The following is a 26,203-nucleotide window of genomic DNA, read 5'->3' as shown; positions in this document are numbered from 1 at the left end:
TAAATTTGGATTCAGATAATGACAGGAAAGAGGTAGAAGGGGGGGAAGAAGTGTAGTGTAAATCATGACATGGAGTCTCTTGGTGGCGAGAGCATCAGAGCATCAATCACACCTCAATAAATTATCCTTATCTTTATCCAGCAGATAAGAACTTGCTACTACGTTCTATGTGTCAGTGTGTGTGTGTGTGTGTGTGTGTGTGTGTGTGTGTGTGTGTGTGTGTGTGTGTCATGAGTCTGCCTGTTAGATGTCATCCACTTCTCAGATTGGAATCTGCCGTTCTAAGCAAAAAGGAAACAGGGCAGACAGGCTGATTGTGTTGAGACTGACAGAGATTGTGAAGGAGGAGGACACTATAGCCATCACTACACATGAATGTCATTAAGATGCTGCTCAACTCACTAAAGGAGATTTCAGTTTTGCTGAATTATCAACCAAACCTGTAACACAAACGTAAAATACAGAGCTGGAAAGTTAATTCTTGACATGGGGAACAATACAAAATGATCCCACCACAAGGTCCAACTTTGCAGCCATTCTGGAGCTTTCCATCGTATCACATGATCTTCATCCGCAGTTGGAGTTTACCCAAGGTACTAATTAGAATATGTTTTTACATATATTGGAGCACTTAATGCTCATCCATATTGATATAGATCGAGTTGAGAATGAGTTGCCATTTTTTACTTTTTCTGTAACCTTTAAAGCCAAACTATGTAACTTTCTAAAGGAAGGAAAAAAGAGAAAAGTATGACCAGTAGCTATTTGTTTGATAATGTTCGCCAACTTTTGATAGTATCCTAGCAGCGGTGTTCTCACGACCTAACCCCTTGAACGCCAATCCCATTGTGTACGTGACTTACCACGTCGCCACCATGAGCTTGTGACTTGGGTTCGAAGGCGGCAGAAGACTCTGTTTAAGCTAACGCGATGTGAGAAGTCACTGAGGTGCTCTAAAAAAAGAGACATTTACATTTACAAATGCATGACAACCAGGTAAACGAGCTTAGTAGGCATATTATGGTATCATAACGGGGTAATATGCTAAATGTTGAATGGACACTAAAAGTTTTTGAACATTTTAGTGGCCTTTGAGATTTGTGGAGTCTGTTTGCTTTGGGTTTTTTAGGGGAGTTTTTCCTGTGCCGATGTGAGGGAAGGACAGAGGATGTCGCATGTGTACAGATTGTAAAGCCCTCTGAGGCAAATTTGTAATTTGTGATTCTGGGCTATACAAAATAAACTGATAATAAACTGATAATAAACTGACTACCCTGAGCCTTCCTCGTAGCACTTATTGCACTCGTATTAGTTGTTGCACTTACTGTATTCGTATCAGTTCGCTGCACTTATTGAATTTGTATTTGTTTACTGCACTTATCCTATTCGTAGTAGTTTGTAGCACTTACTATATTCGGATTAGTCTGTTGCAATTATTGTTTTCGTAGTAATCTGCCTCTGCACTATACTTTTGCTCTGGTTTATGCTTTAAGATGCTTGTTTAAGAAAGGAGATGCACTTATGACTTCTGGTGACTAGTAGTTCTCTTGAATACCTATGTTGAATACACTTCCTGTAAGTCTCTTTGGATAAAAGCGTCTGCTAAATGACTGTAATGTAATGTAATGTAATGTAATGTAATGAATTGAATTGAATTTACATGAATTGTTTTCAGGTGACTTGATAAATGAAAGTGCAATTTTTTGCTTTGGACTTCCTTCTTCATTATTTTGTTGTATAGATTGGTTTCAACCAGCCGCCGAGGAATCGGCTTCCTTAAATGCTGCATTCACATAAAGTTGTGGGAAGAATGGCAAGGTCTGAATCAGGCTTCCTTACAATGCCAGTGAAGCAGTTAAAGTTGGTGAACTGAAATGAAAAGAGGAAAACAGAGCGAAAAGGTGGACAGAGAGCACAGGAAGCAGAGAGAGAGAGAGAGAGAGAGAGAGAGAGAGAGAGAGAGAGAAGAGAGAGAGAGAGAGAGAGAGACAGAGAGAGAGAGAGAGAGAGAGAGAGAGAGAGAGAGAGAGAGAGAGAGAGAAAGAGGGAGAGAGAGAGAGAGAGAGAGAGAGAGAGAGAGAGAGAGAGAGAGAGAGAGAGAGAGAGAGAGAGAGAGAGAGAGAGAGAGAGAGGAGAGAGAGAGAGAAGAGAGAGAGAGAGAGACAGAGAGAGAGAGAGGGAGAGAGAGAGAGAGAGAGAGAGAGAGAGAGAGAGAGAGAGAGAGAGAGAGAGAGAGAGAGAGAGAGAGAGAGAGAGACAGAGAGAGAGAGAGAGAAAGAGAGAGAGAGAGAGAGAGAGAGAGAGAGAGAGAGAGAGAGAGAGAGAGAGAGAGAGAGAGAGAGAGAGAGAGAGAGAGAGAGAGAGAGAGGAGAGAGAGAGAGAGAGAGAGAGAAGAGGGAGAGAGAGAGAGAGAGAGAGAGAGAGAGAGAGAGAGAGAGAGAGAGAGAGAGAGAGAGAGAGAGAGAGAGAGAGAGAGAGAGAGAGAGAGAGAGAGAGAGAGAGAGAGAGAGAGAGAGAGAGAGAGAGAGAGAGAGAGAGAGAGAGAGAGAGAGAGAGAGAGAGAGAGACCCTGAGTGGGCATGACGGCTGTTGGAGTTCTGACAGGAAACTTTCTCGCTGTTGCTCCTGAGCTCCAGCAGCAGTCACTCCACCGCTTCACCACTGAAATGCACTTGACTGGAGTTGGTCATCCCGTGAAGTCATGGCTGCTCTGCATCTCCAGACGTCCACAGAACGTCTCTGAAAACGACAGACATTAACCGTGAGACGTTTTTCCAGGACAAACTTTGGAACTAATTTCTTTGCGTTTGACTCCAGGATGGAGACGTGGTTTTACCTGCTCGCCTGCTTCTCGTTGGCCCGGGTTAGTTGGGGTCTGGGCTATGCGGAGTCCAGTATCCAGACGGGCCAGAGAGCGGCCAGCAGACACAGGTAAGGCCAACCTGTGCGAATGAGAGAATAAGAGCTGGAGTTAAGATAAAACATCTGCATTAAGGTTTACTGCTATCCAGTGCGACGTTCAGGGGTCCTTTAGGGGCTTCCAGGAACAACATATGTAATAGTTAAGAGATTAATCTGATCTGACAAATGTTTAGTTTTGCTGCTTATCTCAATTTTATACAATTTTATATATAATATCTGTGTGTTTTGGACTGCTAGTCTGAGAGGACATTATGAGTGGTCTTGGTTCTGGAGAATGTATGGTCCAAACAATTAAATGATTAATAACAAAAAATGATTGATTATGAAAATAATCTTTAATTGCAACGCGAACGTGTGATTCACTATACATTACACTCAAATACATCTCTAACAATCTCACTCAAATAATAGATAATACAAGAAAAAAACAAGTAAAAATAAAAAAATGACATAAAAACGAAATAATCAATTACACTTTTTTTTAGAAATAATTGAAGAATTTCAGATTTTGGGGTCATTTTCCTCATGAAAGTCTCTTTGTGAGACCATAACGTGAAGATATCACCCCTTTCAGAAGCACACATGATGTTGATTCTGACTTTCAGAGGAAATGTGTTATTGGTGATTAGGTCTCTTACACTGCAGGGGCCCTCCTGAACGGGTGGGTTTTTTTGGGGGGGTGTGAAGATGCAGGGGGGCCCAGAGCTGGACAGGGTTTATAGGGATTATAGATATTTACTGGGCCCCCAGGTGAGAAAGTGGTTCAGGGGGCCCGGAGTTTCTCGTTTGGAAGGGAATTCATGATTTTGGCAAACAGCATGTTCCAGTTGAGGAAAGGTGAATGGGCTCTACGGGGGGAGTGACAACTTGCGGGGATACTGGACTCTGGACGTTGGTAATCCAGGAGATTGATCAGCGTATAATCTTGGAGTTTTAAACTGAGTGACTCAGACCACCGTCTTATCCTCTTTTATGGGTACAGTGAGGAAGTCCTTCAGATCTCAGAGACACTTGATTAACAGTTGCTTGTAAATCAGCGTTGTTGCTGTTGGAGTCCCTGCTCGTAAAGCTGTTGATGCCGTCAGTGGGCCGACACATGTATGTTTTTACTGTGCCGCGGCTGCTGCCCCCATAGTGCGTTATTAGCATGTCATTGAGCTTCTGCCCGAGGGCCCCATGTGTGGATGACCCCCTCACCTCTGCGGACAGATGTGTGACTTGTTTGTGAGCTTGTAAGTGAATGAACGAGTGGGGAGGTTTTGGCTACACTGATTGACTGAGAGTGTAGGTGTGTGTGTCCACGAATGAAAGGGTGAGGGAGTGAATTTAGTCCATCCCTCACATATGGTTCATGTCTGCCTGCATGTGTTTGTACTTAGTGAGTGTGTGTATGTGTGCATATGAGGCAGGCCAGGCTTCTGGGAGTTGAGCTGCTTCAGTGGTAGCTTCTATCAGGTTTCTCTCCACATCAGAGAGCATTGTGCTGCTGGTTGGCCTCTTTGGTGTATGAAGAAGCTGAACCGTTGGCTACTTGGAATGAGAGAAAGAGGGGGGGGGGGGGGGAGAAAGAGTAAGAAACAGGTAAAAGATTGATTGACAAAGTGATAATGAGAGCTAAAAAGTCAAGAGGATAGGTGATTATGTGAGGGGAAAGATAAAGCATCGGATTGATAGAGGGTGAGATAAGTGAGAAGAAAACAAGAAGAGAAGAAGAAAAGAAAGAGGCAAAAGGAACGTGACAAAAGAGGACGAAAGAGTGGGAAAAGGAGGGGAGGAGCAACAGACAGAGAAAAGACAGACTGACAGCAGAAGAGATGATCGGTCCCGGGTCCTCAAAGGCCTTCCCCTTTTCTGAACCCAGCAGGCTATGAAGAAGTCAGCATGGTTGTCCTGTGACACACACACACACACACACACACACACACACACACACACACACACACACACACACACACACACACACACAAAGTGACGCGTTGGGGGGGGAAGAATGTGCACCACAAACCGCATTGTGGTGCAATGCGGTTTGCCCCTCTGACACCAGTTTGAACTCCATTGATCTGTTTTGATAGATGTGCAAAGTACTCCATGAGCGATAAAGGTTCGTCGGATGAACTGAAGGCATCCAGAAAGGGGTCTCATGCGAGGCTTCGGGAGGAGGAGCCCCGGGCTGTCCGACACATCTTCTGCCAAAATAATGTCAGAGCCAACACGTCATTCCGCCGGCTCTGGTAGAGCGACGGAGGAAGAGAGACGGATCAGAGTGTAGGTGGACTGCTGATCTGTTCAGGCTCACGTACGGTTTGGAGGACATGGCCACTGGAGGGTAGCAAGGAGCAGATGCATTAATCATACTTAAACTACACTTATTTTCCTACGTTAGCATTGGGGCGCTCCATACAGGAGCCATAAAGATAGACAAATGGGCACACTTAAAATAGACTGTTTTTATGGCCTTCTGCTTCGTGGATTGCCGCAGGAAAATTAGGAGAGCCTCAGAGACAAACACTTTGTTCTGTGGCAGACAAGCCAAATTAGTTTTTTCATGATTTGGCCGAGGGCTTAATTCCATGAATGAATCCTTTATGCTATAGCATAATCTCAAATACTAGTGTCCATCCACGTTTGTAGTGACAGTTTGGACAAGGCCTTTCCTGTTTCAGTGTGACAGTGTCCCCGTGTACAAAGCCAGGCTCAAACAGAAATAGTTTCCAGTTTGGTGTGGAAGAATTTGACTTATTTGCACAGAGCCCTGAACTCAATCCCATCCAACACCTTTGGGGTGACTGTATGGCCCAGTCAATCCTGGACGTACCTTTAGGTTACCGGCTGTAAAGTATAAAAAAAACCCAGAGATATATGTTCGGAGAAAAAGGATAGTTCTCTTCCATTAAAAACAATACAAGCCATGTAAAATCAAAAATGCCACAGGATTTCTTATCCAACCATCGACTGGAGAGAGAGGAACTAGTCCTGCCTTGCATTGAATGCGGAAGTGCCTTAAACTTGCATTCTCTCTACTGACCAGCAGCGAGCGACTCCTCTGGTTGCAAAAGAAGTCTGAAAATGATTTTACTTTATTTATTACCTCAGTTAACATTGGAAACATGAGTTTATGGTCTCAATCTCTAGTTTCAAGTCTAGTATTCTTTAGGTAATTTTTTGGGGTATCAACTTAGCTCCATCATCTTATGTCTCTTCTATTTGCAAAAGAAACATGATGGTGACGACCAATATTCAAAATGTTGAAGGCCAAAATCATGAGCTTGTGGTTTCAAAACGGCAGTACACAAAACATAAGTGACTTCACGATGACTATGTCCAATTCTTATATACAGTCTAGGGTATTGACTTTAATAACAGAAATCTCCCTCTGCTGGTACATATAATGATTTTTTGTTACTTTACGGACCCTTGACATCATTTTTTTCTGTAACCATGAGCAGATCTGTGACTGAAGTGTCCTTGTTCCTGGAGATACCTAATCAGGACTGTGACAGGTAGCATGTCAGACCTCACTAAAACTGGGGTAAAAGCCTTGTCAGAAAAATAAAGACTGTTATAGCAGAATGTACATGCTCATGGTTTTGTAATGATATGGCAAACAATCACATATGGCTTGCTAGGAACGACAAAAGCAACAAAACGGCCAAGCGTTACCAGCTTCATTGTTGGCGAGTCGCCATTGAAGTGTTGCTCAAGCGCTTGAGGTAGTTCTGTCGTTAAATAACACTGGAATTTGGCTAAACTGGGAACAGCATTTTTTTTATGAACGGAGGTTGCCGCCTGGATGGAACGGAACAGGTTAAAACAAGAATATATGATTTGTTGAGACTTTACCGCGTCACTAAAGCGCTGAAAAAAATGCACAGCGACAAGTTGGCCGACAGTTTGTAGCATCATGTCACCGGCTTCTATTTTAAATGACTTGTAGCCTGATGCTGTGTCGCTTGTAGTGTGAACGCAGCATTAGTTCAATCCTCCTGTGTTGTTGAAAAACATATGGTGAGATGTAGAAGTTCATAAAAAAATCTAGAATACATTCAACATCAGTAAGTCATGTACTCTAAAAGTGATAGACTATCTAAAGAATAAAAGTTATTCTAGGCACTGAGAGAATAATTGTCAGTAAGCTTCTTTTAATAACTGCCCCGCTCATTGATCCCAGTAGCTCCAGTGCAGCATTTTATATACACCTGTATTTCCCACAATGCACTGTACTATGGTGAAAAGGCAGGGTGACTGCAGTTGTGATAGCACACCTAAATTCTGCATTAAGTTAACAGACGAAAAGACTGTAACAGGATTCTCCTCGTCTTGACTGAACCTTTGAAGCATCCAAACTCACTTCATCTGTGAGGATTTTCTGCTAATTAGTGCAGTAAACAAATCTCATTATATATGCTAATGCATACGTGGGAAATGGGATCCTTTCCAGTCACAGCCGTTGTAAGTTAATGGCCATAGTTCCCAGCATGCATTTCATTCAAGAAAGCTTTGTTTACCATCTTTAGATAAACTAACAGAATGCTATAGTGGTTTGGATGCCTTCCCAACACTCTCCCCATCCACACCGCACTAGAACGTCATATCCTGTAAACCTCCTCTCAACTCGCAGAATAAATGGAACCAGACATTTAACAGTGAACTTACTGTTTAATACCTCAGAGCAGTCAAACTAAAGTTCTACCTGCATAAATAGTCCATGCTATTTTTGGCAAGTGTTGCTTTATGGCCTTTAAGGAGACTTATGCCTCATGCCTATTCTCATGCCTCCATAAATGGTTAACATTCAAAATTCAGCCACCAAAACAGAAAAAACCTGCAGCAATAAATAAATAAAGCAAATGTCCGTATCGTGGACATTCTCAGTATATCTTTGTGACCGCCAGGCTAAACAATCAGAGAGAAGTTTACACAGTCATGCTGGAACCAGTCCAAAAGGAGTCTCTGTGTGTGTGTGTGTGACGGTGCAGAGGGGCTGGAGGAATGTGTGTGTCTGCGCTTGTGTTGGTCTGTCGGCGTGCGATCGCTCAAGCGCGAGTGAGTGCACTCGCATGTGCGCGTGGTCGTCGGCTGTACAGGGGTATACCTTTACAAGGACGTCGGAGGGGGGTGCTTGACCTTTTGGGCCTGCAGTTCAAACGCTGGGACACGCCCCATTTCCATCCACTCATTCAGGTCACTGTGGAAAGCCTTCCCTTGAAGCTAAATGAAAGATCCCTCAACAATAGGCGCCGCCGAGTGCTTTCTTTGTTTGAGTAGTAAAACCTCCGCTCCCCCCCTTTTTTTACCCCTTTCTTTCATTCCCTCTTCCTCCCACTTACTCTCCGTGTCACTTTTGTCAATGATTGTTCCATTATTTACCCACAATGCTCCTCTGTCGAGAAGGGTGCCGTTGAATAAAACCAACCTGCGTGGGTTGAGATGTCAGACTACAGCTTCCTGCCCTGGCTGTGAAGTGTCTGTCTGCTGTTTTATGAGGCGGTGAAATTTATTTTGGGAATAAAGTGATGCTCAGACAGGTGGAGGAGTCCCTCTCACGCTGAGTTACGGCTCAGTAAATACAAATAAGACGTGGGCAATGAAATGTTTCGTGTAAGTGTGTTAAGGCTTGTGTCCCCTGCTTGTTTGTGTATCCGTCTGGGTGTGCTTTATCTCAAGAGTGGAGTCAAAAACCTCCTGATATGCTAACTTTGTGTGCCAGCCTTCTGTCACTTAATGGTACGGCGGAGTTTCTGCTCACAGTTTCCAGTCTGTTTCTTGAGTGCGTGTTTCATCATGTGTCCATGTTTAACACACAGTTATCCCCCTTTTCTCGCCTTATGGGCCAGTCACACTGAGACGCGTCCCTAGAAGCGCCTCGCCAGCTAAAGCGACGGTTGGTACTCATCTCTTGCGCTGTGTTTTTAGATTTAAGCAGTTTTTAGTCGCACACAAAAGTTAAAATGATCTCATCTTTTCAGCTGCAGGTGGGAGCACTGTCACAATTGATCAAGGCGGCCAATCAAATCAAGCAAAAGGCGGGCTCTACTATTTTACCACAGACTTCCTGTTTGGTGTGGTTTGAAGGACATTGATATTAGCGATAGTTAATTACGATGAACCATATCATTTTCTCTCTCCTCCTCATTCAATAACAGAGCAACAGGAAGAGCTCAATCTCTGCATAGAATCATTTTTACCCCCGTTATAAATGTTTGATCACCCCCCCGCTCCACTGGCTGATCAGCTCCATACCGAGACTGTTTTGGTTCACTCTCAGAAAAGCTCAAAAAAATCTCTGTGACCCAAATATGAGACGGATCAAAGTTCACACAGTGGAGCTTTTAGCAGCTAATGAAACAGATATTTACCTCAGGAGTTGGTGGAGGGCAAAAAGCAGAGTGAATATTGGACTGGCATAAGCCAGGCCGACACAAACAAAACTCCAAATGAATGATGAAGTTGCTCCGTATCTGCCAGCTGTGTAAAGTAGCAACTGCCATGTCATTTTGAAATGATATGTTTATGTTGTGTTCACAGGTAGTTTATAGAAGAACTGGACTTAGTCACAGTGACGTCACCCATTGGTTTGTGGTTTTTAGATTACGGCCGTCGCCAATGTAACTTTTTGCAACCAGTGAACGGAATGACCATATTTGGACTGTGGAGGAGTTACATGGATACGCTGTTTATCGACCTGTCAATCATAGTAATCCCGCCCTAAAGCATACCCTGCTTTATGGTCTATTTGAGTCTAAATGGACCATCATTTACTAAATGAACATCATGCTGTATTGAAGAAGACTTGAAACTAGAGATTGAGACCATAAACTCATGTTTACAATGTTTACTGAGGGAATAAATCAAGAGAGAAGTAGAGTCATTTTCTCATAGACTTCTATACAACCAGAGGAGTCGCCCCCTGATGGTCATAAAAGAGAATGCAAGTTTAAGGCACTTTCGCACTGGCTTCACTCTTCAGAACTGGAAGTTACTGCCTGCTTTGAGGATACACTGTGGAGTTTTTCAAAAATGAGTGCAGTCCCAGGTTCGGGCTAATAGCTTGATCCCTGGAAGTGCTGCCTGCAGCATTCTCTGGAACCACTGAACGAGTTTGGTTGTTATGTTAGTATATGAAGCAGCAAAAGTGAACTGCAGTCAACGAGGCCCGCTGTTCTCAACATGCTGGACTCAGTCCGCAGAGCCCTGAAGCCATACATGCACACATACAAGCTTGCAGCGCCGCCGTACAGACTGCTGATGGTTAAACTCTGTTCCACTGACGACTGCACTTTAGTTAACCAGATGTGGATTTGCCAAACCAACAAGTTAAACCTCAACTTTGAAGTCTTCCCACATGTGAAAGTAAAACATGGTGTTAGACAACACATCAGATAAAAAACATTTGGTTCTACAAGACAGAAGGCATTAAGAATGGGTATTAACTGGTTGGTTAGGTTGCCACGTCTGGCTAACTCTCCCTCCTCTGAGAAATAACAGCACACAGTTTACCCCTTAACACTGTGACGAATTCCAAATTAAGTCCTGTAGCTTTTAACAACGTCTGGTTGAACGGCATGAGTCATGGAGGTTCCTCGAACGTTTAAAAGAAAAGCATTGTTCTCTAGTTTGACATTTCTGGCTTTATCTGCTGCTGGTCTGATAAACATTCTTCACATACATATTGTGGTTGTAAACATTCACAGATCTGTGCAGGAACTGGACTGTTTGTGTGCAGTGTTGTTCCTGTGGTGCTGATATAGTGAAGGAAACAGGGAGATTGAGTTCTCATTGTAGGAAGACCAAGCCCCCACACTGTTAAATGAAGCTCTAGCCTAAGTTCAGTCAGGAAGACAATACTCTCGTATGCTTAGTCTTGTAGTTTATTTCTCATACATCTACCATTCTCTCCTCTCATAATATCCTCGCTGTCATTGTCGGGCTGTCAATCACGATATCAGCTGTTCTGATCAGCTGGTCTCTTCTATCCAATAGCACAGCGACACAATTACATGTTTAGCCTATCGTCTCACTGCTGTCTCTATTTAAATATGACTTGGGAGGGGGGGGTTATCTTGCTGCTGCTCAGGGCAGACCTTATCATCACATATCATCTGTTAATAATAAATAATGATCTTCTCTTCATCTCACTTGTCTCTCCTGGTTGAACTCTCTATTTAACACCATGTTAGGCCCCCTGTATACTGTTATTTTTACACTGTGGTGTAGCAAAGTGGAAAAATAAGCAGCTTAGCCTTAAAATTCGTTTTATGTTTGTGTCTCTGTATCTTAGTGACCTTTGTCTGGTAGAGTAAGTCTCTCCTGAATGTGTAGTGTGTTTGTCTGTTAAATGCTGTATGTGTGTGTGTGTGTGTGTGTGTGTGTGCTTGTAATTGTTTTTTTACGCTTTACAGAAAAGATGCCAAGACTAGTTAGTGGACTTTCATCTGAGCGATTTCCCCGCGGCCATCTGGATTAATGGGACTTTACAGGATTAATGTTTGGAATGCTTGACTCAATGCTGGCTATAGAGAGAGAGAGAGAGAGAGAGAGAGTGAGAGGGAGAGAAAGAGAAAGAGAGAGAGGGAGAGGCCGGTGGTTTGGAGCTGAAATGTTCTTTTCAAAGTGTCACTTGAAACACATGAAAAAAGTCACTGTCCTTTTGGTGACGGCAGACGCCTAGAAGCACAGCCACACGCTCTCAGCGCTGCGCTAACACTTTAGTCATCCTCCCACAAATATAAAGGCTCCTCTTACGTATTGGAGGGAGAAGCTGGATGATGGAGAAATGGAAAGTGAAACATTTTGGGGGGGAGGGGGGGAGCTGGTGGTGTACAGTAAGTGTGAGTGATTTCGATGACTCAGAGGCGAGAGGAGCTCTGTGGTTTTTTTTTGTCCGTATTTGTAATCCGGTGCATGTGTCCACATCTGTGTCTGCTCAGTGGTGCGAAAAAACCCCCAAGTAGGAGACGTTTAGGTTTATTTACATAAAACCCAGTGCCTGTTCTCCGTCAGCGAGGAAACTTTATGCTTTATCTGTGACCCGGGGAGTCGGTGAGTCGGAATGATAGATGGGCAGGACGGGCCCGCTGAATCACAGCGACAAAGACGACGCAGGAGCTGTTCTGATTCATGGTCGCTGTCTCTACTTTCACATGTTGTGTATCCCTCCCGTATCGGTCCAACTCCTGATGGAAACGTTGGATTCTCAGAAACTTACAGTCCAACACGCACAGTGCAGTATAACCCAGCAAACCCTCACACAGCATAACCCAATGAGAATCTCCTCACAGAGCTTCAAGCTGGGATAGATACATTAAATTCAACATAACAAACCACGGAGAAGCAAAAACATAATGTCATTCAACACCTGGCTAAAAGAGGCCATGTGGCATCGCTGTGAGGAACCGCACATCTTACTTGTTGATTCCAGCCAAATAAAATACCACATTTCACTTCACATCAGAGCAAAGCAACTTGGCAAACTGTGAATATGCATAATCAGCAAAACTAGCAGTAAAAAGTTTCTGCACAAGCTGTTATGTGTTCATTTTCATGAAGCAGAAACTAAAAGCAGCCGTCACACACACTGTTAGCCTGAAATGCGATACAGCTACAGTGTAATTGTTATCAGACATGTAGTATATCTTGGATTACATTTTTGAATTATGCAAACCATATGATTATGATGATGGCGTTTAAATCCCACTGAGACATTGTGTGTAGTATTGGGCTATACAAAGAAATTACACATGACCTTTACAATATTTATAAGAAGAAATCTTGTACTCAGAGATGGTTATTTTAATAATAAAGGGTTAGTTCACGCAAATAATAAAAAATAATACATATTTTCTTACTTAGCTCTAGATGTATGTAGTATAGTCCAATACTGGATTTTTATAGGCTGATACTGATACGGATATTAAGTTATTTAATATATGATGTCAATATATAGACAAACATTTTTGAGATTCTTTATTCTTTTGAATAAAGAATTGTGAGCAAGATATTTATTGTGTGACATTTTAAAAAAAACAACAACTTCCAATACCTTTCTGGTGGCAAACTATACATAATATACATATAATATTTTTATTTATATGATTCTTTTATTTCCTTGTCCTCAACCATCTCCTCATTACTCTGATAAGTTGCCAATTATCAGACATGTTTTTATTGACAGTGACATTGTCAGGTTCAAGTATTCATTACAAATACTGTAAAACTATCCGTTAGGTTAAACACCTGAAGAGGAAAGTGGGAAAATGAGTTCTTAATATGTATACATCGGAATATATAAGGTCAACCAACCCTCTTGAAAAAAATAAAAAAAATAAGTGAGGTAATTATTCCTGTCCACTTTCCCCACGTACGGTAGCAACAGGAACAGGAGGTCAGGAGGTTCAGGGGAGGACCGAGACATGATAAACTCTCTCTGTCAGTCTGGAATGAAGGGGAGGATCACGTCTTAGTGGAACAGAGGAGAGGTGTAGTCACACAGAGGGGGAGGAGAAAACACGTTGAAAGGGTGAGAAAGGAGATAAGAAACAGAGAGAGGGACAGGGAGGGAGGCAGGTGGAGAGGAGTCCGCAAGAGTGAGAGAAAGAGGTGCACACGGACAAGGAGCCTTAAAAACTTAAAATAAGATAAGATAAAATAAGATGAGTTACACAGAGGGAGACATGTAGTAACCGACAGATGTGAGGACATACAGACTGAGGAAAGCTGCTGATTGACTCTCCAGCATGAAGGAGCTCCTTGTACACTCCAGCTTTTATCTGTAAAACCCTCCACATCCCTGCTCCGACCAATCAGAGTGACACTAATTGGCCATAATAACCACCAGGGAGGGGGATTCTGGGTAATAAGAAAAACGATGATGGAAAGCGGCTGAAGGACGTCTGTGTCTGCAGTCGTTATCAAGAGAGGTATCTGAGGGTCAACGGAGGTCAGAGGATGAGGATGAATTGAGTCCCATGTAGGGGTGTGGGTGTGTGTGTGTGTGTGTGTGTGTGTGTGTGTGTGTGTGTGTGTGTGTGTGTGTGTGTGTGTGTGTGTGTGTGTGTGTGTGTGTGTGTGTGTGTCTCTCCTGATTCTGTCCCTTTGAGCTGGAGGACATTTGGTGGAGCATTTAGCAGCTGGAAACTAGATGTTTCCCTCAGGAGTTGGACTAAGAGGGAAAAAGTACTTAACTGTGAGTGAATATTCCACTTATAGTGGCCAAGTGGTCGGAAACAGGACTCCTAATAAACGCTCATGTTGCTCCGTGTTTCTGTGTGTTCACTTCATCTACCTATGTGGACACATAATCAGTGAATGCAGGGTTACATCTGAATGAGACTAAAGCCCTTTGCATATTTTTTTTGATGTTGTGCAATTAATTTGCACGATAATATATATATATATTTTTTAACTCTCAACTCCTCCTCTTCATACCTTTCACAATAAAAGCCATAGACCTAAATGTGAGACGCTGCTCTGGGTTAACAGGAGCCAGGGTCGGTGCTCTGCCTGCATAAAGGGTGTAACTCTCTCAAATTCTTATCCTATAAATAGTTTTAATACAAAATATTGGCAGGAGAGTTTTCCACATTTTCATGTCGTTTATTTGCCATGCCCCCGGTGTGTAAAGGCCTTAAGAGTTAATACTTTTGCATGAAAGCCGGTTCAACCTCAAGTGTTCAACCAGAAGTTATATATATTAACGTTAAAACAAATGATTCATTGTAATGATCTATGCAGCCACTTTTTAGCTCTATTTCTTGGTTTTCTAGCTTGGAATGAATAAAACCAAAGGTTGTTTTTCACATGGATATGCAGCGTGTGTATGTATGTGTGTGTGTGTGTGTGTGTGTGTGTGTGTGTGTGTGTGTGTGTGTGTGTGTGTGTGTGTGTGTGTGTGTGTGCGTGTTACTTTGTGTGGGTTTGTCGGTGTGGAGTTGGGGAGGCAAACAAAGGCAGCCATTGTAGAAATCCTGCAGTTATCCTGACCCCATCTGACATTTTCACCAGCGGACAATTTCTCTTGAATGTTGCACAGGAAAAATAATCAGTTTCTGGGGTTTGAGATATTGATCTGGAAACTCAAACAAGTGACCAGATTTTTGATTATTTAATTTTTTTGTTCCAATCTTTCATCTGTTTTTGCCTGGAAACAAAGAGTGTATACAGAGTTTCAGAGGGCTGCTAAGTTTGCGTCAACGCCTGACTTTAAACTTACAGCAAGTCATTTCCTCTTGCCTGTTCTTTCTCAGGAACTGGTGCGCTTATGTGGTGACACGCACCGTGAGCTGTGTGATGGAGGACGGGGTGGAGACGTACATCAAACCGGACTATCAGCGCTGCACCTGGGGCCAATGTCCTCGAGTTGCGTGAGTATCCCTTCTTCTTTGCATCTTCTCTGAACCCTCCTCTCTGTCTCTGGAATCTAATCTGCATTCTACCCTGCTCCTCCAACTTCCTGTCCTCTGCTCCGCAGGAGTTTGTGTCTTCTATCCGATCCATCCTCTCCTTCTCTTTCCTGTCTGTGGATACTGAATCCACTGAGCTCTTTTCCTGACCTTGGGGACATCCAACAATACAGATATCGGGGCACATTTACTTTAGATGTGATGGATTGAATGATGTGAATGTTTTGCTGCCAGGAAGACATGAATCATGTTCATGTTTCTCCTCTCTTGAAGTCCTCCTCCTGTTGGCTGCCTGATCCCCCGTGCCTGCCGCGGGGTCCTCAGCCCCTAAACCTGGGCTATGCTAAGAATGAAGCCGACAGAGGTTCCAGACACCGCAGTCTGGTCTCCTAGCCTGTAAAAACAACCTCTTCTTCTTCTCCGTCCTTCTTTTTATGACTCTCCTGCTTTCTTACTCCTCCAGCTCCTCCTCCTGCCCCAGTTTTTGTGTTTTTCCCTCTGACAGTCTCCCTTTTTCTCACGCTCCAAGAGCGGGGAGCTGGAAGATGAAGTCTTTACTGTGGCGCAGAAAAAAGCCCCCCCCCCGATACCTGGAGTGGTGTTTGTGGGTTGGCATTAAGGAGCGCGCTCAGAGTCGGGGCTTGTTAATGCGAGACGCTGCTGTAAATCTTTAGTGAGACTTCCGGCCAATTCTAGTCTATTTATTGCATCGTTACTGTAACAGGGATTCTCTTCGGCCATGGAGCTAAAGAGCACATTAATGACAAAGCTATCCAAATAAAACATTATCATTCTTTTTAAGCTGTCTCTGAGCAGCTGATTAAGATTTAGTACTGGCTAAATGCAGTTTTGGAAAATGGGACAGGAATAACATTCTGCCGTTTACCAAGAAATCTTAATCCCATCCATCATCAGTAGACGAGTCGGAGCTATATCCCAGACAGCCGATGATTCAGTGCACGTTAACATCAGCAGTGTACAGCGCTGGTATTCAATGCAAGGTTCAGGGACCACTACGTGTCCTTGACTCGGTTATCGGGATCACGCTACAAATTTTAAGTCTCAATGTCGAAGTATGACACATTCAGTTTAGCTCAAGTCCTAAATTATTCTGGAGTTTTAAAACACAAAATCATCAGACTCGGAGTCACAGCCATGCTAGCAGCTCTGTAAGGCTACAGGACGTCAGGCACAGTGATGCTTTGAGCTAAATGGTGTATAAGGTCAACAATGCTCACCGTCTTAGTTGAAGACAAAGAACAGGAGGGAATGTTTTGTATGTTTTATACACCAAAGTACATACTATTTTTGACTTGATGAAATCAAGGAAATTCTAAGTCCACTTAGATCTAAGAATAACATATCGATTAGTTGATTTAATCGACAGGTCTGTAAAACTCCACAAAGAATCACAAAAGCACCACTTTAAATATTTTGTTGACCAGGGACGTGCTCATAGTTTCTTGGAAAAAACTCATAAAGCATGAAAATTTAAAGCAAAAAAAAGATTCTCATCAACTTAAGAAATCGTAGTCAACTAAGACCAAAACAACCGATTAGTCGACTAATGGACTCAGAGGAGGCAGCCCTAATGAAAAATCAGAGGATCACTATATTCAATAGAATTCACCCTGTTGGGACCACAAAAGTTTGCTTGTGATCCATATAACAGTGGAATAGATATTTCAATCTGAACAGAAGTGTTGGACCGACCAACCGTCACACCAGCATAGCCTAAACATTTTCTTTTTAAATCTCTTCTCAGACCAGAACAAATAAAAGTCCAGATGAGGTTTTATACCTGACATTTCCGTTTTCGTCCACAGCTACCGGACTTACAGGAGGCCGAGGTATAAGGTAGCTTACAAGATGGTGACGGAAATGGAGTGGAAGTGTTGCCATGGTTACTCTGGGGAAGACTGCCACGATGGACCGAAGGGAACCGCCGACACTCAGGTCAGTGGAGGGCGACCCCGCGTCACGCAGACGGGCTACAACACGGACGGCGGGCAGAGAGGAGAAGGAAGAGACGGTGAGAACCGCGTCAGCTTAAAGTAATGTTTAATGTCATCACAGTAATTCCAATAATGGCCATTCTTCGTCTCCAGGTGACTCGGAGAAGATCAAGCAGCTGGAGGAAACGATCCGAGGTCTGACCAAAGACCTCCACAACATGCGGACCACCATCCACGGCATAAACCAGCGGCTGTACGTGAACGTTTTTTCAGTACACCATGTGCTCGTTGTACTCCATGGAGTGTATTTACCTGCATCATCATCACAGAAATGCTGTTTACATTCAGGAACCTCAGATTGGCTGTATTAATATATATAACAGTATATATACTGATACGTATATCAATATATATATTGATATGTATATATATGTATGTATACTGTATATATATATATATATACAATGATTCTCTCATCCTCTCTGATAACATATACCTCTTTTTATGAGCAAAACCTGACGGAATCTCTTCTTCCGTGTAGGCCTGGTCTGAATGGGGCCATTGTTCCTGCTGATTCAGCTCAGCCACACATGAAGGATACCATCAACAGCATCCAGACCAAGCTGGACCATCTCTACAACCGGACACAAGTAAAACTGAATCTTTATAATTAGAATTCAAGTGCAAAAGGGTAGACTTTTTTTTATGTGCACATTTTGCTCCCTCAGGTCCACGACCAGACTCTGCTGAACATCAACAACCACCTGGTGAACGGAGGAGGCAACGAGCTGGACGGAGTGGCCAGAGGAGGAGGAGGAGGAGGAAGAGGAGGAGAAGGAGGAGGAAACCAGCTCACCACCCTGAAGGAGGAGATCCTGAACGAGCTGGAGAGAAGGGTGTCTCTGTCCTGCTCTTCATGCCAGGTGACTATTAAAAAAATAAAATCTCACCTCAGACACAAACATTACTGCTTTGTTTCAGCCACCCGGTGTGATGTGTAGTTTGTGCAGTTTTATCCAAGCCAGTTTGTGTTTGTGCTTCACTCCCTGTGGGCTTCTGTGAAGGATTTCTGCTGCCTGTAGCAGTAAAAAAATGATTAGCCACATCCAGGCAGTAAAACAAGAAAATTGCTTTTGCACATAATCCACTGCACTAACAAAGAAATAAAACCAAAAAAACAATGCTGCAGTGAAAAAAAAATAGGCAAATAGCAACGAGGCCAAACACAATTTTCCAACAGTTTGAAAGAATCGGAGGATTAGGATTTAACGTAAAACAATCATTACGTTTCTAAAATAAGTTTTTATTTGCCTATTGTTCGTGTTCATAAAGGGCCCTCACTGCTACCTACCACAGCACTGTACCCTCCAGTCAGTTCAACTGTTTTTTTGCATCTGAAAAAACAAAGAACTTAATTTCTTATCAGATTTAGATCTGCCAGTTGTTGGTAAAAACTTCTGAAGTGCACTTAACTCCACTTGAGGCTCTGGGGGCATAAGATACCATTTGCTTTCAAATCAAATAATTTTGGACGCAGACACAAACACCTTAATACATAACCGATATGAGCTATACAACCAGTTAATGAATTCCCGTCATCGTAATCCCTGTTCCCTCCAGGCCGGCGTGGAGGATCTGAAGCGCCAGCAGCAAGAGGACAGGGAGCGAATCCAGGCCCTGGAGAAGCTGATCAGCTCCCTGGACCAGCACCTGAGGCAGAGCCTGGACATCTCCCGCAGTGAAACACAACGCTCCCAGGCCTGCTGCAACACCGTTACCGAGCTGGAGAAGAGGCTGTCAACTGTGGAGGTCCGAGTCACCTCTACGTCCAACAAGTGTGACGCCGTGAAGGGCCGGCTGGACAAGGAGCTGGCCGGGACAGGCGGCGGAAAGGGACGAGTGACGGAGGACAGGTTGAATGGCAGGCTGAGAGAACTGGAGAAGAAGGTGAATAACACGGTGAGGAAGACGGAGCAGAGGTGCACCAACACGGGGAACAACGTGAAGGACAGCGTCCAGAGAGACTTCACGCAGCTGCGCAACATGGTCCTCAGCCGGCTGGACGACCACAGCTTCAAGATCGGCAAGCTGGAGCTGGACGTGGCAGTCCTCGGAGACACTGTCACCGACCACAGCCGGCGTTTGAGTCAGGTGGAAAACATCACCTCCTTCCTGGACAGAAGGCTAACGTCCACCACGAACATGTGCAATGAGACCTGCGGGCCCAACGGGAAAGGCCGCAAGACTGATGACACTGTGAAAACCCTAGAGTGGAGAGTTGTGGCCAACAAAGAGGACATCCAGAGGTTTAACACCAGGCTAAACGACCTGTCCGTCACAGGGGACTCGCTGATCGACAGAGTCATCAACCTAACAGACAACGTCAAAAAGATAATAGCTGTGACGGGGGAGGGCGGCGAGCATTTCAACCGGATCGTCACCGAGGTGGAAATGTTGGGCCGCGATCTGGAGGACTGTTCTATCTGCAGTAGCGTGGAGGAGGACCTGCGCTTGCTCGCCAACTCCACCGGGAGTGGCCTCGATAAGTGCCAGGCAGAACTCACAGATTTGCGGAGAAAGGTCGACTCGGGAGAGTCTGCCTGCTCTCAGGTGTGCTCCAACCTTCAGGAGGAGGTGGGACGACTCAAAGATGAAGTGGAGGAGTGCACAGGACAGTGTAAGGTCGATGTGAACGATCTGAAGAAACGCCTGGACAGCCACGGCGCCCACAGCGGGACACTAGGGGGGGATCTGAAGTCCGTCCAAGGACAGCTGGCCGGGGTCATGGTCACATTCAGCTCCATCAATGACACCCTGAAGGGCCTCGGGAGGACGGTGCAGACACATGGGAACACACTGACGGATCTGAGCAACACCAAGGACAACATCATCTCTGAGGTAAGATGATGTGGTGATGATAAGGATAATGTGACTGCTACAATAGGCCTTAACACAGCGGGGGCGCGACGAATAAACAACACCAAAATGCGCCTAAAGAAATGTCTAAAGCTTTTATTGTGAAAGGTAAAATTGCCTTTGTTCCTAAACAAAGTACCTCTTCTTTCGTAGCGTTATACAGTATTCACATTCTGTGTGAAAGAAAACTGTTTGAAAAAATATTGACATGCAAATGAATTGCAGCTAGATGTAAATACTTATTAACATTTTTCATAGTTAGCTGTTAAATAATATTTTTGGCAAGTCCTTAAATGGAGCAGGTGTCAACTCAACACAACTTCACTAAACGCAGATGAAAGACATGCCAGGTATGAAGGTACTGTTCCTTCTCCACGCTGGAGAAAATAATAGAATCAGCCTTTTGGCCTCCTTTGAGTTGCTAAAACCTAAACACTTCCAGAAAAAATACTGAAGACGTGACTTTAGTATTGTCAGTGGTAGCGACTTCCCAGCTGAAGAGGTAAAAGTGATGTTTTACAAAAAAAGACACATGAAGCCAAAAAAGTGTGACTCCCTAGTTATAAAACGACCCAGAATTTCCAGTGATCTTCCGAATATATAGGGCAAGTAGTGTTTCCTTTAACGGAGGAAGAAAAATAACTCTGGAATTGGCTATTGGTGCATTTTACAACTTTTAAGGACTAATGATGAAATAATTGATATATACTTCATACTGGGAAGATTATTCACATAAAAAAAATGATCTGCTTATTTACAGAAGTCTCTTTCTCCAATGTAAGTCAATGGGGAAAAATATGTATTTTTTTGGTCCAATGGCGTCACATGACTGACCCGGGAATTGAAATTCCGTCATAAGGCCGCTATGTCATTTAATGCTTTAATGCCCAGTGTTGATCCTGGGGTCTTGGTACTAGGAGCTAAAAGCTAACATCAGCCTGCTATCATGCTGAAAATGACAATGCTAACATACTGATGCTAGGCGGGTATAGGGTTACAAGAGTGCTGCAGGCAAACCAACCCCCGGACGTTACTGCAGCATCGCGCTCTTTCCTTGGGCCATAAGCTGCTGTGCCTTGAGCCAGGCTGCTAATGTGGCTAAAAACATGAATATTTAGTTTAAATAAATTTTATCTGTCTGGCACAATATGATTTCCTCCCTCATTCCTCTCGTGACCCCTCAGATTAATCTGGCGACCCCATTGAGAGTCCTGAGCCCCAGGTTGGGTAGCACTGTACTTGTACGTTATTGTATATACAGCAGAACTCGAACCTCAGAAACAAAAAGATCAAGCTACTATTATGATAATAATGATGGTAATGCTCTGACGATCTATGTGTTGTGTTATTAAACTGTACATATTGAGACAGAACTTCTCTTTATGGACTTTGAAAACAGCATTATGTCAATCAAAAAGGCCTCGTGCTTATCTTGGCCACAGTGTTTTCACATAATATTATTATAGTAGGGAAACATTCTTGACAGACATGGCTTGGATAATATCCTTACATATTTCTCTGTGTATAAGATACTGTAGGAAAATAAATCGGTGCAAAGACTGAGAAAGTTTATTTTTAGTAGAACTTTGTCAGAAGAAACTCATCCAAAGCACACACATTAACAAGTGTCCCCCATTCTCTACAAGGTGGACATCCTGCAGAAAGAGCTGACCGATCACGTCGATGACTCCAAGATTCAGTTTGACAACGTGGGCAAAGAGATCCAAATAATTAGAAGCAACTATGTGACGGAGGTCGGGGAGTGCCGGCGGTCCAGTGACGGCCTGGAGAGACGACTCTCTAAGCTGGAGGGAGTGTGCGGACGCCTGGACTCCTTTTCAGACGGCCTGGAGAGGATCAGGGAGGGCCTGGACCGCCACGTGTCCGGGCTGTGGAGCTGCGTTACCGGGCTCAATGTCACGCTGGCGACTCAGGGAGACCTCATCGAAGACATCCAGAACGTCCAGCTGGAGAACGTCCACTCCGACATACGCAGACTGAACTCCTCAGTGGTGGACTTGTCCAAGGAGTTCCACAGTTTCATAGAACAGGACTTCATGGGTGAGTCGCGGGGGACGGAGGGCATGGGATTTCACTTTTGGACGAGAGATAGCAGTCAGTCGGAAGGGAGGCGAGGTCGGGGTGAGGGACTAAATAGACCAGAGAAAGAATCCAGGCGGTCATCCACTTAAAGAGCCTTTAAAGTCTGCTATCTGTCTGAAGAGGAGTTTTAGTAAACATGAGGGTGAAAGGAACGCCGGGTTAAATGTCCTAGCTTTCTTGGCCTACTGTGAATGTTTTTAAAATTCTCTTAAGAAAGAAACTATTTTTGGTAGAGAGCATTTCCCTTCAGTTTTTCCCAGCTGTGATGTTTCATAAGAAATTCTTCTCCCCAAGGTCCACCTGGTCTAACGGGCCCCCGTGGAGAGAGAGGTGAGCGTGGAACCCAGGGTCCTGTAGGACCCCAAGGGAGGTTTGGACCCCAGGGCAGAGAGGGCAAGCAGGGACTAGTTGGACCCCCAGGTAAAGACAACAAGCTTTTTGTCTCCAAATTTGACATCATATCACATTAACAAGCTGTTTTAATAGTAAAAAATAAACAGCAAGAATGACTCGGATGATCAACTCACTGTTTTTTATCTTTCATCCTACTCCTCAGGTCTCAGAGGCGAACAGGGTATGCGTTTTTCTTACTAAACAGCAGATGATACGTTATTGTTTGATCTTTTCATTTCTAACTACCTCCTACTCTCCGTCCCCCCACCACGATCAGGTCCCGCAGGGTCCGATGCCCACGTGCCACGCCTTTCTTTCTCCGCGGCGCTGACCCGCCCGATGAGAAGCGCAGGAACTATAGTGTTCAATGAGATCTTCGTCAACGAAAATAAGGTCTACAATCCCAAAACAGGTGAGCTTCAGATCAGAATTGTGAACAGGTGCTTTTCAAGATCAGCACTCAACCTGTTTATAAGATCACCTCCAAGAAAAGTAGTTTTTTATGTGAATTTAAAGGGTCAGATTACCCAAATTACAAAGCATCATAGCCATTTTGATGTTTTTTTCACCTAAATTCAGTGGTGAGGTGTAGGGTTGACATATTTTTGTAGACCAACCGCTAAATTAGCATCAGACTGGTTCTCTCAACAAAGAGCCAATGGGACTTTTACAATAGATGTTGGATTATTGCAGGAAAAAAGGCTCTGTGGCAAACAAACCTCTATCATATTTACAATTTTTTGGTTCTTCCCAATTAAACAACACTTTTGTGATTTTTGAAGCGTGGGTGCAATCGGCAGAAGTATAAAGCTAACGTTAGGCTAGAAAAGAGCTACACTGAGGTCACATGAGCCTGAGTAAACACAACGAGGCTGTGAAGGCGGACGAGTCGCCGTGATGATCTTTTGTTGTCCCATTTTTCCTCTTGTTAGCATCCGCCTTTTTTAAGACCCGTAAAAGCTTCATATACCAGAGGGGTATTTACTGACGTGCTTTATATCATAGAACAAAACGTTAAAAAACCTATATACCTAAAGTGCAAAAATGCTGACTCATTTCCTGGTTTAGGACTAATTTCTGCCCCACCATGTCAATGATGTGAGCACCTCAAACATATTTCCCTCTCTCCTCCATCGTATTGCAGTGGTGGTAGAAATCCAAAACAATATCGCAAACCTTGGGCAAATCAAATCAAAGCTATTTGCATGGCTGCATCTGCAACATATGTTTTAAGGATGACCCGACCTTTTAAAAATAGTGATATGTGTTGTCCTTTAATGCCAAACAACAGGTTTTTTTTTAATTAAAGTTACTTAGCAAACAAGATTCCAAGAATAACGTTTGATGAAATAAGGGAGTCTGAGCTCAGCAAATACACAACATTAAGTCTACCCTGTCACTGGCTTCTGTCCTCCAGGCTATTTCACAGCTCCAGTGAGTGGGAAGTACTTCTTCAGCGGCATCCTGACGGGCCATAAGAACATGAAGATCGAGGCGGTGCTGTCCAAGTCCAACACAGGCGTGGCCCGGGTGGACTCGGCTGGGTACCAGCCCGAAGGCCTGGAGAAGCCCATGGCGGAGGCCAAGCACATCCCCGGAGCCGTGGCCGTCTTCAACATCATCCTGCCCATGGAGGCCGGGGACACGGTCTGCATCGACCTCGTCAGCGGCAAACTGGCTTTCTCCTCGGAACCGCTGACCATCTTCAGTGGGATGCTGCTGTACGAGACCGTCTGAGCGGAACGCGGTGTCGTTGTAATCGGTCTCAATCTGTCTGCTGGACTGTAAAAGACAGAGCCACTGGCTGGAACAGTAACAGAGACTGAAATGACTGGACTGGATTCATTCAGCAAGGAGAAAAATACTCAAATTTGACTTTATCTGCTGAAAAAAGGACAAAAATTAGTCCTTTTAAACCACATTTTGTGTGTGTTTCACAGCTTTAAGGAAAATAAGTTGTGCAAATTTGTTTTTATTCTATGAGATGTTGTCTTCATAAAAAAAAAAAGCCACTGCAGGGTTATCTTAGAATTCCATATTTCATGCTGTTCTACAAACTTGAATTCTTTACAGATTACACGGAGATAGCCCTGGGGTCTTTCTTGTATTAAGGAAAGGACATTTGCTTTGATGATAAAAGATAAAGGATGTGGGGGTCTTTTGGTTTTAATATGCAGTGGTTAATGCACACTATTTTTTTTACTGTTTGGAACTAGTTTATTTTCTTCAAGCTTACAGTTTCATTTTGACCACAAGCAAATTCCCAGAAACATGACGCTGAGTGCCAATTGTATTTGAAAAAAAATGCAGAGTGATGTAGGGGACACAGTCCAAACCACTGTTCTTTAGAGGGAAATGCACAAATGAAGTCACTGGCAGTTCAAGAGAAAAACCGCAGGATTTTATAAATCATACAACAACAAAACAATGAGACCATTTTAGGGCATTAGCTATGCCCAGAAACACGAGAGGAGCAGGAAGACGGCCGTGGCGAAGAATTGGGATTTATTTTTTTCTCCCTCTATCCTAATAAGGGCCATCTAAAGTTGGTGGAGGAACAAGAAGTTAAAGTTATGAATCTGTTACTATCATTCTATCTTACAGTGGAATTTTTGTGTAAAGCTAACCATAACAAATAATGAAGCTGAACTTTTGTCTCTAAGCTACAAATCCCATCTCTTTCATGGACACACACACACACACACACACACACACACACACACACACTCACACACTTCCTGCCTTTAGAAGTCTAATTAAGTCTAATTAAGTCTAAGAAGAAAATATGTGCATGATATCAAGTGTGTAGATATTGTTGAAGGGATTTTTAAAAGGAACATTGCACAGAGACAATACAGCCGATTGGTCCACATCCTGCATTATATTGACAATATTGCTGAAGCAATACATGGATTAATACCAGCATATCGGGGTTTGATCCTAATGCATTGTTTTTTCTTCACATTTTTTCCTTTTCCAGTGTGGAAATGTTATTTCATATGTTTCAATGTATTGTATAACCTCGAAGGAATGTAAATATTTTTCAGCGGTTTCGCCCCATATAAGATTTTTTACGAGTTGCCACTTCACTTTGCCAGGTATTGTATATGTTTTGTATGTTTTCATTTTCCACACTTGTTCCTCTAATACAGATACACAGTTTTACACAGCTGCTGCCAGCAGTCTCGCGTTTATGTGGATTCTGTTCCCTTTTTTAAATGAGCCAGTACGTGCCAGTTTTTTACACACTGTTTAGCCCACTTTTTTTTTTGGCTTCCACAAGTACACACAGCTGGGTCTACTTTCTATTTCTGGCCCCTACTTTAAACCCCCTCTCGACTCTTCCTCTTAACTGCAGTTGGGTTCATTTTAGCTGAAGACTTCAAGGAGATGGTTGAACAGCCATTTCTTATGCTGCTCTGCAGTGACACCATGTGTTCAGTGTCTTGAAGGAAAGAGTATCACTTGTCTTTGCACATTCATTACTTATCAAGAGGTCTCTTTATAAACAGGCTG

The 26,203-nt window shown here is 43.5% G+C and overlaps 1 protein-coding gene across 1 annotated transcript; it reads left to right on the top strand.

The window, feature by feature from the left end:
• Nucleotides 1-2,657: 2,657 nt before the first annotated feature.
• Nucleotides 2,658-25,856, top strand: emilin1a (elastin microfibril interfacer 1a). The gene is made up of 12 exons (XM_054618822.1): nt 2,658-2,931; nt 15,165-15,281; nt 17,147-17,352; nt 17,429-17,528; nt 17,817-17,925; nt 18,004-18,198; nt 18,896-20,173; nt 21,838-22,252; nt 22,589-22,714; nt 22,851-22,868; nt 22,965-23,099; nt 24,105-25,856. Exons 1-12 carry the CDS (start codon nt 2,819-2,821, stop codon nt 24,422-24,424), a joined length of 3,132 nt encoding a protein of 1,043 aa, XP_054474797.1. The 5' UTR covers nt 2,658-2,818; the 3' UTR covers nt 24,425-25,856.
• The last annotated feature ends 347 nt before the right edge of the window (nt 25,857-26,203 follow it).

This window comes from Anoplopoma fimbria, chromosome 18, assembly GCF_027596085.1.
Source record: "Anoplopoma fimbria isolate UVic2021 breed Golden Eagle Sablefish chromosome 18, Afim_UVic_2022, whole genome shotgun sequence".
NCBI classification, from domain to species: Eukaryota; Metazoa; Chordata; class Actinopteri; order Perciformes; family Anoplopomatidae; genus Anoplopoma; species Anoplopoma fimbria.
Note: the sequence above shows the minus strand (reverse complement) of the source record. Positions and strands in the feature narration are given on the sequence as shown.